This window comes from Podarcis pityusensis (assembly GCF_964106645.2).
Source record: "Podarcis pityusensis genome assembly, chromosome: 5".
In the NCBI taxonomy this organism is placed as follows: Eukaryota; Metazoa; Chordata; class Lepidosauria; order Squamata; family Lacertidae; genus Podarcis; species Podarcis pityusensis.
In genome coordinates, this window is record NC_138032.1 from 86714103 (window position 1) to 86731010 (window position 16908).

A 16908-nucleotide genomic window follows, 5' to 3' on the forward strand; every position below is an offset into this window, starting at 1 on the left:
CATGGGCACGTCAAGCTTACTTTCCCAACCTGATCTTGGTACCTGGTAACAAACTGTTTTCGAAACTCCCCTTAATTTCAAAGAGGCGTGTCTTCAGGCCGTGCAGTACTGAAGTATGGAGTCTGGTGTTCAAGGCACCCAAGCCCAAAGCTCCCTTAAGAATTCTGTAATTCTCCCTTAAGATTCTATGTAGTGCAGTTCTTTGGATCCAGACTGCGCTGTGCAGCTGTTTTACACAACATGGCCTTAACCTAGCAAGGGTCATTATATGCTAGAAAACCGACCAAATGCCATTCTGTTACAACTCGAGAAGCGGCATAATAGCCCGCCATAAGCAAAGTTAAGTTGCTTAGCCCTATTTCGCAAGTTCAAAGAAGCCATTCAAAATACTGTTTTACTAACATGAACATACTCCAACCGAGCCCAATCACGTGGACAAAGATATGAACTAGACAGAATTACAACCGTTCACAGTAATTCCTGTGATCCTTTCCCAGGTAGTGTAATTGCAGGGCTTGCTGCAGATGATTATTATCTTGTGATAATCCAGTTGATACGGTACATTTCTTTATATAAGTATACAGAGATGGTCAAGATTGCCAATAACAGTAGTGCATAGGCATGCCTTGTTCTGTTCAAAGCGAGCAAGAATGAAACAAATTGATAGAAGCTACAAAGAGGCAGGTTTTTAATCTTCAGAATCACTTTCTAGGATAGGATATTTATTTCTAAAATGGATACAACTTACTGGACTAGGAATGGAGTCTGGATCTAGACGTTTTGGTGGAGGTGGCGGTGGAGGTCCAGGCTGACTCCCATAATTTGCTGGCCCAGGGTAAGCTGGTCCATAGTTTGGCTGGGTACCTCTATTCTGTCCAAAGGACCCTGAAAAATATATATGCTAGATTTAAGTATGCAATAAAATTAAAATAAATTCAACTTTGATAGTAAACACATCACCACAAAAGCACCTATAACCACTTTTCAATACATATTATTCCAAGATTCTGATAATACAAATTTCCAATTATGATTGATGCTTAAAATCCCCGTAGAAAAGAAAGCAGAGGTGTATTTACTAGGTTTATTAGGGAAGTACATCCCACAGGAAAAGAAAACAATTTTTCTATACGCCACGACAGCCACCAGAATAGTTCTCGCTAGTAAATGGAAAGGTGAGACAATACCCACAAAAGAAAATTGGGTATGTATATTAAGTGAATTTATAGAATTGGCAAAGTTAACAGCAGCCATAAGGCTCCGGACAAATCAAATATTAAGATTAGAATGGCAATGTTTCGAGGAGTATATGGAAAAACACTGCTCTAAAAAGAATACGTTGATATGCATGGATTATGTATGTAAAGTATAAGCGAGAATATAAATCAGAAATGGGTATAAGATGTATTATCTAAAGAATGCAATGACAATATTCAAATTTGAACTAAAGGAAGTTGAGTCGTGATGGAGGGAAGTCACGGGGGTGTGTAGGGTTTATGTTTGTAGTGTAGAGTGTATATCTGTTTAGTTTTGTTTTGTTTGATTTTGTATCAGTATTTGTTTATTTTACTTTTTTCCCCTGTATCATTTATCAAGAAATAAATTTTTAAAAATTCAAAAATTCAAATTATGATTTAGATATATGACTAAGAATGAAACCAATTTTAAGATGACTGATAAACATACCTGCAGACAGATTTTTCAATACTGTAAAGTTCAGTAAGGAAAATCAGCTTGAAAAGGCAACCCTTTCCCCAATAATTTCTGTTCCAGTGCCTTACACTGCTCTATCCTAATGCATTCCAAATAACTCCATGGTGAAACAACTACGCAAATAGAATGAAAAGGGTTGGAATTCAGAGGAACTTAGTCCCACTTTAGCCTCTCTGAAAATAAAGGAGTAAGTTAGCAGTGGCTAACTTAAGTCTCGCTGATTTCAACAGGAGCAATGCTATGGCAGAGTTTCTGTAGCTCCAACCTATTGCGTATATCGCATCTCTGCTGGCAGATTTTGCATTCCTTCTTCAGAAGTTTCATACACAGAACTATGTGTGTTTGGTAGCCGCAAGACTTAACAATCCAGTTCTGTACACCAAGTAATCCAAAAACAGCATGATTCTGAGTATAGAGAAAAAAGGACGGGCCAAAAGATAAAAAGACCTCCCCAAAGAGAAGCAAACAGTTCTTATACAGGTTGCAAGCAACTTTCTAACTCACTGTTCACTGAGCTAGGAAGCAAAGGAAACTCAACTTTGGAAGTCTCCATCAGAGGAATGTAGGAAAAAACAGTAGCTGATTAACAAGCCAATCCCCACCTTTATATTTAGGTTTTAAAATCCACAGGAAAAATATATTTGTTTAAACAACTACAGAAAAAAACATTGATGCAATAACAGCAATCAGAACCACCCTGTACATCAAGGGTAGAGAATGTGATGTCCACTAGATCAACTCCAACTCCCATCAGCTCCAACCAGCATGGCCCATCAGTTATGATAGCTGTAGTAGTCCAATATCTGGAGGACAGCCTATTGGCTACAACTGCTTTACATCCTAATAGGAATGACTTCCTGAGGAAACATAGCTACCAAGTTCAGTTATCTGCAAGTTGCTAATTTCCATTGAATTCAACGTATTTTAAAGACCTCACTACAAATTAGCACAGACATCTATTATAACAAGTGTTAAAACCCAATTGACCTTTATTCCTTAGCCCTCTCTCAGCAACGTACTGAACATACCATTCTGCTGCAGTGCATATCCTGGTTGGGAAGGATGGCTGGGAGGTGGTCCTTGCAAGCCTGCCATTGGTGGTCCGAGGGGTGGCCCTGTCATAGCTGGCTGAGGTGGTGGTGAGGTCACATGGTTTGGCTGGGAAGTGAGTGGCCCAGTAGCTGCTTGTCCCGGTAATGATGACCCCTGCATCGGGGGAGGCCTTGAAACTCCTGCAGCAGGAGGGTAATTGGAAGCACCGACCCCAGAAGATGAAGGCGGCGGGGCAAACCCAGGAGCTTGATGTGAGAGGTTCAGGGCTGACGGAGGACCAGAAATAGCAGGCTGTGCCATAGGAAGACCCTGAGACAAGGTGGTAGGAGGTAATCCATGGGGCACAGCAGGAGGTGGCGGTCCTTGGTTTGAATAGGGCACATACTGCCCAGATCCACTCGAAGTAAAACTTCCTGAGGCAGGAGGAACTGATGTTGGCGGACCTGAGGAGAAGAAGTTAATTATGGTCACATCTTGCTTTATAAAAGTGTTCTTCTTCTCCCAGTGTGCATGAGGTGTTTTAGTAAACTAGCCCCTCACCCTGGATCCAAAGTTATTTCAAGGTGGAGAGAGAGAGAGAAAACAGAAATGGGGGTGCTTATTAACAAGCAGGTTTTACCATTCACTTTCATGATTACCAATACCAATACTTGGTATTCGTCACTGGACCTTATGGTATCCTATGGTAAGAAAACCATTGTAAAGAGCTACTTATCAAAACATTCAGTTTTAAGAATGGAATGGAAGTGAGAGCATGATGAAGTTGCAGTTCTCCCACTTCAATTTTGCCCTGAGCTCTTTGGATGAATGACGGTATACTTTTTTTTTTTAACTACCGTACTACTGCTGCTACTACTACAGTTGTTGTTGTTGTTGTTGTTGTTGTTGTTGTTGTTGTTGTTGTTATCTTTAGTGGAGCTGAAATAAAGGCCAAACATAACAAACTCTATGTGCATTTAAATGGGCTGTCTCTGCAGTTCTCAGAGATTCTTTTAATATGAATACCCCAGATTACTTTGACTGGTATCTCAATACTCTGAGTAGCTTAAATCAATAGTTTTAGCGGATCTAGTGCGAGTATGACCTACGCTGGATTATCAACCTTAGTTAATTTAGTTGGTCCTTTTTCCTTGCTTAATATCTTGGAACCATTTTATATATTATACTACTTGAGTTCCAACTAAGAGCTGTTGCGACAGCATGCAATAGTTGCAACACAGGGACCTGTTTATTGCATTTTATAGAACTTGCAAAAGAGAGAAGTAATTGTACCCATAGCAGTCTGGAAGATCCTTCTCAAGGGAACTCCAAATCAGTCTATGCGAGCAAGCAGCATTCAAACGTTCTGGTTACTCACCATAGCCCAGTACACCTGGGGAGGGAACAGAGGTCGATGCACCACCTATATGCATTCCTGCCATATGATTGGTCAGCTGCTGTGTGCTCGTTGGAGGTGGCCCATATGACTGGAAAGTAGCTGACTGGGTAGCAGATGTGGGCGTTGTTCCAGGCATGAACTGTTGAGAAGCAGGAGGTCTAAGAAAAGGAAGCAGAATAAAGACAGTCCTTTGTTACTTGAGCCACTCATGTATTATTATTATTATTATTACTGATGATGAGACAGTGGTGATGAAGAAGATCTTCCCAGTGGCTCTGCGGTTTACAGAATGGGAAGGTTCTAAAACCCCTTTGCAGCACACCAATCAATCAAAGCAACAGACGTTCAGGCACTTCAACTTTCCTAATCTAAGATGAAAAGCAAAGGAGAAACTATCCAGTTCATCATCTGCTGGCTTCACAACCCTCTGTTGCATTTATTGCCTGGGATGATAGGTTGAAATCTCTGTTCTTAGGAAAGCAGACAAGGGTGGGTAAGTGGCTTGCAGAGGCAGCTCTGGGGTTCTGCACTAGTGCCAATGCTGCCGCTCCCCTACTCCTAAAGCCTGTGACCACTCAAAACGTGGTTGCTTTGTTTCAAAGTAAAATATGAACTTGCAAGCTGTGGTTAATGGGTTCACTTTCTTCCCACTTAATTTTTGATCTATTTTTCCTTCTAGTTTTTAATGATTTCCACTGTGATGGTGTCTTTTGGTTATGTGTGTGTATAAATATTAAATTAAATAATAAATTAAATATTAAATTAAATAAGAAAGTTATGTGCAAGCTTTTGCCTACACAGTAGCTATCAAAGACATACTATTTTGCAAAAGCAGTGGAGGCAGAGCTCCTGCTCTGCAGAAGGGAGAAAGGCACAGCCCAATTGTGCAAGCAGCAGTCTGATTACCCAGATGAGTAACTTACTCACTCAACATGGCTGAATTAGGCGTGGTGGTGAACTATGTATTGTCCCTGTTGCCTAACCGCAAATTCAGCTGTGGGTAGACTGCTTGACTGAGACAGACGTACTGCTCACCTTTTTTCTAAAGTTTTACTGTAACACTAATTGCTAACTGTCTTGAGAAGAGCATTCTGGTGCATTACAAATAAATGAAGTATATCCAATTAAGTGTGCTTATAGAAAATAGAAAATTACCACCACATTTAGTAGCTGTAAGAAGTCAGCCCAACAACTTCTCTACGTAACAAACCAAAAACACACCACTTTGCCCTACAGGGAGTGGATGGGTGCTCTGTCCCCAAAATTTGATAAAGACGGCAACTATTTTGCATGGGGGTTCCATTACTGACCCCCACACGCGTTGGTGGAGTGTGCATAAGCCCTGCCATACCCCATTTTCGGGCCACTTCCAGGTTGGCAGCGACAAGTGTGTGTGTCATCGAGCATCTGACTGTAAAATTGTCGCTGTCTGTACTGACAGGCTTAGAATCTGATGACTGTTGTCCTAATTACCTTTGCAATGGAGCTGTAGATGCAGGAATCCCATTGCGTACATCTCCTTGTCCAAACTGACTATAGGCCGGCTGCCCAGGAGGAACTAATGTGCCAGATGCTGAAGCAGGTGCTCCAGAAGTAGTGGGAGCTCTCAGGGAACCTAGAAATATTGAACTGCATGTCAGTCATGTACAAGTAAATAAGCGGGGACTCACTTATGAAGATACTTAAAATATACTAGGCATGATCTCTCGTGAGATTAACAGGAAGCAAATGCATACAAGGAAGAACAGAAAGCTATCAAGGTTTTCAACAGCAAAGACAGAAAAGTAATAGAAGCATGTAAATATGCTATTAAAAATAAGGCTTGCTGTTCCTAGCTTTTTTTTTCCTTTTTCCTTTTTTTTGCTTTAAAGAGCATCTCAGATCCCAAGAAAAGTCACTATTGTGGACGATAGGAACAGACAAGGATTTGTCAGATTACTTATAACATTTTTCTTTTTCGACAAGCCGTGTACAATCTTTATTTGCATGAGAATCTTCTCTAACAAGTCTTACTGGAAATATTAGAACTATTACCAAAATATGGGAGCTGATTTAGAGTTAAGGTGTACAGCTTTTCCAGCTTTTTATCATTAAAAGGCCTGAAAAATAATACTGTAAAACAAAGACAAATTGTTGCACAAATTAGGAATTTTGGCACGGATAATGTATTATCTGGCCAAAGTTCAGAAAATTCTGACATAAGAATGGCAGGATTATATCATCGGTTTAAATATTTTGAGCTGAAAGGCAGGTGTCTTGTAAGTGCAACCACTTTGTTCTTATATCTCGGGGCAAATAAGATGTTAAAAAAAAAGAAGAAGACTGCCTTTTGCTGGTTCTTTTGAGTATTCACCATGTATTGCTAAATATGTGAGATTTTAATTAGCTAGTTACTCCTCTAAGACAGATATTGTTAACACACATCTTTCAGGATTCTCTGGTGGCATCTGCTTCTCAGAAGAAAAAATGGTTGTCATTGGAGTTGACAGACCAAAGGATTAGAAGGCAGTAGATATGGGGACGGGAGGGGATCCATCTCTGTGTGCACATGCATGCAATTTGGAACTGATGCTCTGCTTGCGTGAATACAAGAGAAAGAGGTACCAAAACTTCATTTGATTTGAATTCTATTTGCTCACTTCCTCTAGTAACATTCTATGCATCTATTGAGGTTCTGCCAAGTCCACTCAGATTTGTAGTTTACAGTAAGAAGAGTTATCACTAGACACCTTCTCTGGTTCAGCTTCCTCTCCTTTGGGCAATATGGGTTTACCAATGGGCTACTACAACATATGCCTAATATCCTTTTTGAATTGTTAGGGAAACCATTAGGGTAACAACAGAAGTAGGCCTACTCATAAAAGTTAACTGCCTTGTCAAATTACTTCAACAATGTAAAGTACAGGATAAATGCACGTTTGTTGTTTAGTCATTCAGTCATGTCCGACTCTTTGTGACCCCATGGACCAGAGCACGCCAGTCTTCCACTGCCTCCCGCAGTTTAATATAAAGATTTATACAGCTATGGTGAAGTTAAGCTTTGCTGCTCCCTTTTCACCAGCGGTCATATAATCTAATGCACTTCCTTCTCAAAAGAAGAAAGAATTTCTATTGGAGAAGCACAACCATCAAAAGTTAAGCCATCTGGCTGAGAGTCTATGACATGAAAGCGGTAAACCAGTTTTTCATCCTAAGGGGCTCATTTCCTCATGCAAAATCTTCTGACAGTTACATGCTAGTGATGGGCGGGGCCAGAGGCAAATTGGTCAGCGCAATGGATGCAACCCTTACCTCTGAACAGTAGTCTAGATTACAGCTACATAAAAGTCAGAGGGTTTCATCCAACGCCAGTCCTGCTCAGAGTATGTATGATCCTCCTTACTTTAGAAACAATCAGTCTGCTAAAGTGATAGCACTTCCATGTAAGAAAGATGCATAAACATGTACTCTGCTGCAGCATACGCACACTGAGAAGTAAGGAGTACATGCTGTTTTTAAGCTTTACAAAAAGTCTTGAAGGAAATGAATCATGTTCAAAGGGTGATCTCCACCTTTAGCCACACTCAAGAGCAAACCCACTGAAATCAATGGATTTAAGTCTCCTCTGAGTACAACTTAGTTGGATCTCACCGCTGTGTCCCAGAGATCTGCACATTCCTTGTAATAAGGCATCACAGCTCCACACATTCTAATAATTACATGGCTTAGCTTTCAGATGAAACAAGAGTAATGTTTCAGAAGGAAATGCATCTGAAACAGTCTTTTCTCATAAGAGACAGTGCATGAAAAGGAAAGCATTTACCTATGAAGTTGGGAGTAAAAGAAGCATCAGAATCAAGAGAGACAGGAGAGCCCTTAGAAGGAAACCCCATTGAAGGAAAGTAACCTAGAAAGACAATATATGCATCAGTAAGAATAGACTTGGAAAACTTCAAATAAAATGCATTGTGCTAGTCCTACAAACGCTGGAGTTTCCTCCTGCTTAGCAATCATTGCTTATTTTCAATATAGTTTATTGCTACCTGTCATGAGACGTCAGGGATGAGTAGTTCCAAAGTAAAAAAAAATGAGAAGATTCACCTCAAACAGAAGAACCTTCTGCTTGATGAGTGAACTACTTGGTGAGCAAATTGAGCAGCTCACCCAGTAAGCTACCCTAAAACAAGAAACTCCCCCACAAATATCTGCCAATTTTACACATGCCTTCAAACTGAGAATGCAACATCAACATTACCTTTCTGTTTAACATAAATAACTATTAAATGTAGCACGTGTACCTTTCCTGCCCCGACCTGGCCACAGTGATCCATGCGATGGTCACCTCCAGGCTTGACTACTGTAATTCACTCTATGAGGGGCTGCCCTTGAAGCTGTCCCAGAAACTCCAGCGGGTGCAGAATGCTGCAGCGAGGCTCCTCACAGGGTCTCTGCCATGGGAGCATATTCACCCAGTGCTTTTCCAGCTGCACTGGCTCCCGGTGGAGTACAGGGTCAGATTTAAGGTGCTGGTTTTGACCTTTAAAGCCCTTCACGGCCTAGGACCCTCGTACCTACAGGACCGCCTCTCCTGGTATGCCCCATGGAGGACCTTAAGGTCCAGGTCCATATATAGCAACACCCTAGAGGTCCCAGGCCCTAAGGAAGTTAGATTAGCCTCAACCAGAGCCAGGGCCTTCTCAACACTGGCTCCGGCCTGGTGGAACGCTCTGTCTCATGAGACCAGGGCCCTGTGGGATCTGATTTTTTTCCGCAGGGCCTGTAAGACAGAGTTGTTCCACCTGGCCTTTGGCTTGGAATCAGTTTGATTCCCTCCCCCTCTTTCTTTTTCCTTTCTCCTCCTATGAAGAGATTGCACCCTAATGTTTTAATGTTGTATCTTAATCTTTTTAAATTGTATTTTAATCAACTTGTTTTTATTATTGGTTGTTAGCCGCCCTGAGCCCTGTCTTGGCTGGGGAGGGCAGGGTTTAAATAAATTATTATTATTATTATTATTATTATTATTATTATTATTATTACCTTTGCAGCAGCTTCCTTCATTAAAGCCTAGTATAAACACAACTCTCTATGGTCTCCACTATGATTCCCATGTGCAAAGGTAAGAGAACTAATATTCATTCCCATACCAAGACTGTAAGTCATGATAAAGCAGCTAGTTTTCCTGAGGTTAACACCACAAACTTTACTCCTTCAAGTGGCCTTTCAGCTAGTTCTGCTGCCATTAATGCCCACTTCTTTACACCAGCTGACTAACAACTAAGCATCTAGCACAACTTCCTAGGCAGCTAAATTTGTGCTAGGGGCTTCCAGTTGCTTTAATGCTTGTGGACCACCAAAGCATGGAGCCCTCCCAAACCCCATGCATAACCATGAAACTGCGTTGCCGCCTGAACCATCTCCCATTGCTTTATGAAATATAATTGTATGCACAAGTTCTTAAATCATGAAGAACAAAGGACATTTATCTGCATCCAGAGAACTGTAGAGCTGGAAGGTACTCTGAAGGTCATCTAGTCCAAAGCAGGAATCTCAACTAAATCATACATGACAATTGGTCATCAAACCTCTGCTTAAAAACCTCTATGGAGAGTCCACCATCTCTCATGGGAGTGTATTCTTCTGTCAAACAGCTCTGACTGTCAGAAAGTTCTTCCTGATGTTTAGTCAGAATCTCCTTTCTTATAACTTGAATCCATTGGTTTGGGTCCTACCCTCTGCAGAGGGAGAAAATAAGCTTGCTCCATCTTCCATGTGACAGCCCTTTAGATATCTGAAAACGGCAATCATCTCTCCTCTCAGTCTCCTCTTTACTAGGCTAAGCATACCCAGTTCCGTCAAGCGTTCCTCATACAGCTGAGTTTCCAGACCCTTTATCAACATGGTTGCCCTCCTCTGCACGCATTCCAGCTTGTTAATATCCTTCTTAAACTACAGTGCCCAGAACTGGACAGAGTACCCTAGGTGTGCTCTAACCGGAAAGAATAGAGTGGTACCATAAATCCTTATACTGACTATTTTAAATGCATGTTTGAATTTTTTTGTTGCTACCACCTCAGGGGCACATACAGAACGTTAAAAAGTAGGGTAAACGGTTTTTTAAAAGAATCTAAAAACAAAGGTCATTTCCCCCTTTATACCAATGAAGGATACCTTGTGGGGGGGCTGTCTGCGGATATCCTGTCATTGGACCATTGTAAGCACCATACTGTGAGGTGGGAACGGTCGGGATTGGCTGCCCTCCGTAACCAGGCGGCAGGTATCCTCCATATCCAGGCTGTGGCTGCCCATAAGGTGGCCCTGTGTGAGTTGGCTGGTTTACGCTCATTGTGCTCACATCCCCAAACTAGCCTTCACCTGTGAGAAAGGAAAGAGAAACATTAGGAGCCATCATTCAAAACAAGATATTGTGCAAAAGAGCTGAAATGAAGAACCAGACCTTGCAGTGCTAGCCAATGTTTGCTGTTTTCTAAACTAATTTTACACACACATTGCACTACAGCTGAGTAACTTGTGAGCTCCAAGCTTGTTTTAGGTGTATTTCCCCAATATCTCTTAAAGCTGCCCAACCTTTTCATCCAATCAAAGTTTCTTCCTTCCAGTTGGTTTGCTCCTTGCTTTTCCTGACCTTTAGAGGCAGGGTTTTTTTTTTAAATCTTTCTGTGTAGTTTCAGAGCAATCAGACAGAAAAATATTTTATTTGATAAAAGAATATAATAATTTCTTTTTCATTTCTTCCCTGGTTGTATGGCTTGGGGATCAGTTTCCCCCCCATCTCTGGGTAGAAAATAGTAGGCTTCTGCCACTTATATACGTTTGTAATACAAAACAGGATAGAGCATACAGGACTAATAAAAGGTAAAGGGACCCCTGACGATTAGGTCCAGTTGTGGACAACTCTGGGATTGCAGCACTCATCTCACTTTACTGGCCGAGGGAGCCGGCGTACAGCTTCCAGGTCATGTGGTCAGCATGACTAAGCTGCTTCTGGCAAACCAGAGCAGCACCCAGAAATGCTGTTTACCTTCCTGCTGGAGCGGTACCTATTTATCTACCTATTTATCTACTAGGTTGACAGAAGCAAAGACTGAGCAACGGGAGCTCACTCCATCACGGGGATTCGAACCGCCAACCTTCTGATTGGCAAGCCCTAGGCTCTGTGGTTTAACCCACAGCGCCACCCACGTTCCTTACAGGACTAATAGGGACAACTAATTCAGAAAATATTTTCATTTGCTTTCTAGATAAGGAACATTATTGGTTCACTGTACAAAAAAAAAAATATTCTCCACATACTTATTTGAGTGTAGCACTGAGGCTTACTTCTCAGACCTGCTTAGAATTGGGAATTCTAATCTTAAATTCTGGATTAGCTAATCCAGACCACTTTTATCTCTGGCCCCATTCATCACCAGTTTATGGTCCCTGCCAATTACTCCCAGAAGAAACTGGGCCATCAATGAGAAATAATGTTGCTATTATGAAGCACTTATTTTAAAAATAAAAAAAATCTCATACATGAAAAAACACAGATTCAACAAGAATTAAGGTCTAAAAGCTATGACCAAATAAGGCATTCATACAACCCTCATGAGGCCCAGCCAGCATATCCTTACATCTTGGTTGACTAACCTATGGTCCTACAGTTCCCATGGTCCCTGACTACTGGATATGCTGGACCTGAATGGAATTTCCTTTACTACCAGGTACTAATAATCTGTATTCAGTAGCTGATACTCTTCAGAACACTATCTACTAGTAGCTAAAAGGTTCATTTATAGCAGGATAATCAAGCATTTCCAGCAGTATGTCAGATTGTATCAGTGCAAGGGATGTTTTGCAGGTGTGATCTTCTGAATCAGCACACACATAATTCAGAAGAAATAAAATACATTGCCTTCATAATACACTGAAATTTTAGTTTAAAGCAAGGCTACAACCATTAACAGCAAAACACAGCCCTATTTGCAACAGCATAAAATATATCATTGCACTATTGTAGTATTAACAAATAGACGTAACATATTTTAAAAGCATAGAACACTTCCAAGACTACAGTTTGCTATGATGGCCAAACTAAATTCATGGTTCACCTATCAAACAAGAAATAGTACAAACCATGATTTGTGAATCTAATGTTATGGCCATTACTATGAAACTGATTGTCTAGTTTTGCTTTCTACCTTCTCAACAAGTGGCTCTAAGCTACAGTTTCCCTAGCATGTGTTTAGAAATTCAAACCATGGTTTGGTCCTAAACTATAGTGTAAAGACTATGGCTTGGTATAATGACAGTATTGACCAAAAATGCACAAGCATAAAACTGAATTCATTTTTTAGAAATGTTACAAGGAATCATACTGAGAGGACAGTGCTTATTCCATAATGCATGTTTTAATTTTTGCATCCTGGTTAGCAAGTGAAGCTACCGCAGGGGAATGGCATTTGCTATGTCCCTTTTTTTGTTCTGCAAGCTTCCTGCTCATTTCCCTTTCTCCATCTTTTTTATTTTTGCCATCTGCAAATATCTAAGTGCCAGCACAATGGGTTCTACGACAGTGTCTAAGCATGCTAGTATGTTGTACAGCTGGTATGCAGCTCAGTATTGTGAGGTATACACTCAAACGCCTTTAAGACCTTTGAGCTTTGGACTTTGGCACACCTCACTCTGAATTAATGCTCTTGTTTTGTGATCACCACAGTGCAGTAGGATGGCACGTGTGCAAATCTATCAGCAGATCTCAATCTGCCTTCAGCCCACCTGTGCTTTAAAAGGATGCAACAACATCACCTAGAATTGCTACACTAGTCCAACATTGCATATCATACTGTTACATTAGTACCACAGCTGGGGTGCTTGCAACACCCTCACTCACTGCTCCTTTCCTCACCCCTTGAAAAGGACATCACTTCTTTCAGTTCTATGTGCTTTTCAAGGCTCTTATTGCCGTATTGGCACTTGAACAGAAGCGACAGAGTAGGAGGTAAACGGAAGAGAAGTAGGAGAGAATAATGGAGCAGCTGGTGGGACAGAAGTCAGGAATGCACACTCAAATATGCACACCATATCCAATACAACAGATCCTCTTTAAACTCTATTTTCTCACAGGCTCCTTCCCCATTGGCAATCAAATAAATGTCACACCTATCTACTGAATGAACTGCAAAACCAAAAATCACAGAATTGATGCTTTCTAGCACTGCCCTTGTGAAAAAATATAGACTCAAGGTGTAGAAACTTATGTATCATCATAATTTTTACAAGGGATCCCCTCCAATCACAGGTCAACTCTGTATCCATAGATGTGCTCTGTGATTTTTACTGCGCAGTCTACCACCAAGGTAAGCTTTAATTTGGCAGTGGCTATTTAGGGATGCTATGTAAAATTGTGTAGACTGAAAAGGAAACATTTTAATCCTGCTAGATATTCAACCTTTACCCAGATCCCTTGGAAGTACAATGACTCCCTTTCTGCATGTGCGCTTTCTCTACCGGGGAAGAGAAGTACAGTGGTACCTCAGGTTAAGTACTTAATTCGTTCCGGAGGTCCATTCTTAACCCGAAACACCACTGTAGCTAATGGGGCCTCCTGCTGTTGCTGCGCTGCTGGAGAACGATTTATGTTCTCAACCTGAAGCAAAGTTCTTAACCCAAGGTAATATTTCTGGGTTACTGGAGTCTGCACCCTGAAGCGTATGTAACCTGAAGCATATGTAACCCGAGGTACCACTGTAACAAGAAGGGTTGGTGCCCACAACACACTCCCAAAATTCTAAATGTCTCTGTATTAGCATAATCACCCTGTTATATACACATCTAGCCTTGCACAGACTAATAAGTGGACCACTTGTCCATAAAACTGATCCATTCTTCTGGCAAGAGTGAAACCCTTTCCTAACAAAACTTAGAAAATGAACAATATGTAAATGTCCTGTTGCATGAGGTAGTGGGATAGGACAAAATTAGGGAATTTAAAGCCTGCCCCCACATATAATCCGCAAATGAAGAAGCTACTCTTCTGACTTCTATGCGTAACTAATGCTGCAGTCCAAAGTACAATTTAGCACAAATGCAAGTTAATGTGCACTGCTTGGGAAAAGGAAAGCACCATGGTGTGCTTTGAAATCTTCAAGGTGAACCTAAATTTCAAAACAAAGTTATTCCATTAGTTGCAGGTTCAATCCCCATAAGAGACAGCTGCATTTTCCTGCATTGCAGGGTGTTGGGCTATATGATCCTAAGGGTACCTTCCAACTCTGCTTCTAATGCCAAGTGTTTCAAAAGAAGTCTTTAATAGTAAACACTGCTACTACTTCTGGAGGAAAAAAAAGGCTCCTGGGAACGCTTTTGTTGAAATGCAGCCTAACTCCTACATAAACACAATATTGCTTCATCTCAGTTTCACCTTGTCAAGCCCTGTTCACACGTTCGGCAGGATCGACTGGTAAGGCTTTTCTCGGGTTGTTTCCCTTTTTGGCTGCAGATCAGAGTGTGGGGTTACTCCCTATGAGCTAAATCTCCCACATACACCAGCAGGCCAGGGAAAACATTTCCTCCCCGCTCTCTATTTGGAAGTTGTCCGAATAATTTCCCCCAACTCCTGTATTAAACCTGTTACCGACAAGCCTCAGGGACGCACTCACCCGCACCTATCAACCTGCACTTGTGAATGCAGCAGACGTCAAGCGGAGCACACTTTGCGTGGTGCCTGTGTGAAGCAAAGCGGGGAGGAAGGAAAAGCGCCGCTTATTTCCTGCCTGTCTGGGGGGGTGGGGAGGGTTGGGTTGGAAAGATTCATTTATTTTAATGTCATTCGTTAAATGCGTATATCGCCCTTCAAGCGAAGAGCACCGAGCGGTTCAATACATAAAAGTGCAAAAAAATGAGATCACACAAAATACATAATAAAAAGAACAGACAAAATCCTCTCACAAACACGTTTAAAATGGCATTTAATCAGCCAAAGGCCTGGTAATGAGAACTCGCTAAGGGAGAAGCTAAGCCGGGGATCCATCCGGACGGCTCAGCACAGGGCCTCCCCGGGAGGCCGGAGGCGTAAGCCTGCCAGGATCAGGCCAGGCGCGCTCCGGAGTCGGGCGGCGCTTTATCCCTCAGCCCCGGCCTCGTCGCGGAGCCGCCTCCCCCCTCCCGACCCCGGTCCCTCACAACCTCGCGCCTCAAAAGAGATCGGCCCGGCCTCTCGCTTACCTCAACCGGCTGTCCCCGCTCCTGCTGGTCGTCGGGCCGCCGCTGGCGCCGGCTTCCGCTTCCTGTGCCCGCCGCCGCCGCTCACCGGAAAGGCCCCTCCACGTCCGCTCCGCTCTCCCTCACAGCTTGCCACGTCCTCACTTCGCTCGCGGCCTTTGCTGCACTCCGCTACAACAGGGACCCGGATGTCGCTCGGCGACCATAGAGGCGCGCGGGAGAGAGAGAGCGAGCGAGCCAGGGAAGAGGAAATGGGCCATCACCGTCTTCCGTGACGCGTTTCCGGTCAAGATGGCGGCTTTTCTGCTACCTCAGGGGCCGCGTTCGCTTAAATCATCCAAGTCCTCAGGGGGCTGTGGCGCCCGACTGGGCCCTGGTTGTGATATCGTCGTAGGATGGTGCTGTCCACTGTAGCAAACGGGAGGCTAGTTCTCCCTGACGTGGTAGTACTTAAGACTGTAGTTGGGGAGTATATTTATTTATTTATGCTTATTAATTTCGTCGCTTGATTGTGTGGGGGACGGGACCGGACAATAACCTCAGAGTTGTTTACAAAAAGATGAAATAACAAAATCAAGAAAAAATCACAACCATACTTTAAAACATACATTTTTTAAAATTTTTAATTAAAATTACCTTAACTTCCTGAGCATCTGGGAAGTCTTGGCTGAGCAATGATGTTTTCAACATACTGAAAAAACCAGAGTGCAGCTACCTTCTTGATCTCAATAGGCAGGGAGTTCCAAAGTGCAGGTGTGACCCTCCTATCCATCCTGCAAAAGGCCCTGTACTTAGTATGTAGCAGAGGAAGCCAACTTTGAACCTTCCTTCCTTTTTATTTCATTATTTAATTTTTAAATTCATATGCCACCCTTCATCAGTTTACAGTATATAAAACCACAAATATACATAGCATCATAACCATACCCCACCACACAAGTAGTTTAAAAGATCATTTAGTTAGCCAATGGCCTGGGATAAGAATAATGTTTTCACTTGGCACTGAGAGATACATAATGAAGGTGCCAAGTGAGCCTCCCTGGGAGGAGTTAAGCATCCCTACATCTTCAGACACACTTGGCAAAGAGTGAGTCTGTGGACTATCCTTTCAAAGCCTTCAAAGTTAAGTTTGTTGACAACAAAGATTGATGCTGGAGAGACAATCGTGAATGGCTAAAGCTAGGTTAAGAATTCTGCTGCGGCAGCAGTGGCCAAGGTTTCCTGCTGATCTGTGCTATTTTGATGCTGTGCTGCCTGTCCAGCAGAGAGATCTGGTGTGTTTCACTTTCAAGACCACATTAGAGAAGAAAAAAGGCAAGTTTAGTAGCTGGCCAGTGCCCAAGGTGATTTAACAGGTTGTAGCTGTTGGGGCTGTCTATTGCATACATACAGGAATCTAATTCAGAAGTGTTTCGTAATCTGAATCCACATCTGACTCTGAAATGGTACAGCTGCCCCAAAGCTTATCCCATCAAGTGAATTTGTGCATGGGGCCACCAATTCTACAGGCCATAAGGCTTCTTCCTCTCCTAGTGTGCTATAAATCTGTTTAAATTCAACAT

The 16908-nt window shown here is 42.3% G+C and overlaps 1 protein-coding gene across 3 annotated transcripts in view; it reads right to left on the reverse strand.

The window, feature by feature from the left end:
* SEC24C (SEC24 homolog C, COPII coat complex component) overlaps window positions 1-15530 on the reverse strand; it is a 38986-nt gene extending 23456 nt beyond the window's left edge. Inside the window, exons 1-7 of one of the 3 annotated variants that reach the window (XM_081006494.1) lie at window positions 15350-15530; window positions 10295-10498; window positions 7947-8030; window positions 5618-5759; window positions 4124-4302; window positions 2742-3209; window positions 749-885 (exon numbers count right to left, since the gene is read on the reverse strand). In XM_081006494.1, coding sequence (XP_080862620.1) covers window positions 749-885; window positions 2742-3209; window positions 4124-4302; window positions 5618-5759; window positions 7947-8030; window positions 10295-10469 — 1185 coding nt within the window. In that variant the 5' untranslated portion in view covers window positions 10470-10498; window positions 15350-15530. The remainder of the gene's footprint in view (window positions 1-748; window positions 886-2741; window positions 3210-4123; window positions 4303-5617; window positions 5760-7946; window positions 8031-10294; window positions 10499-15349) is intronic. The other 2 variants (XM_081006495.1, XM_081006496.1) reach the window with 2 other exon arrangements.
* Between the last annotated feature and the right edge of the window lie 1378 nt (window positions 15531-16908).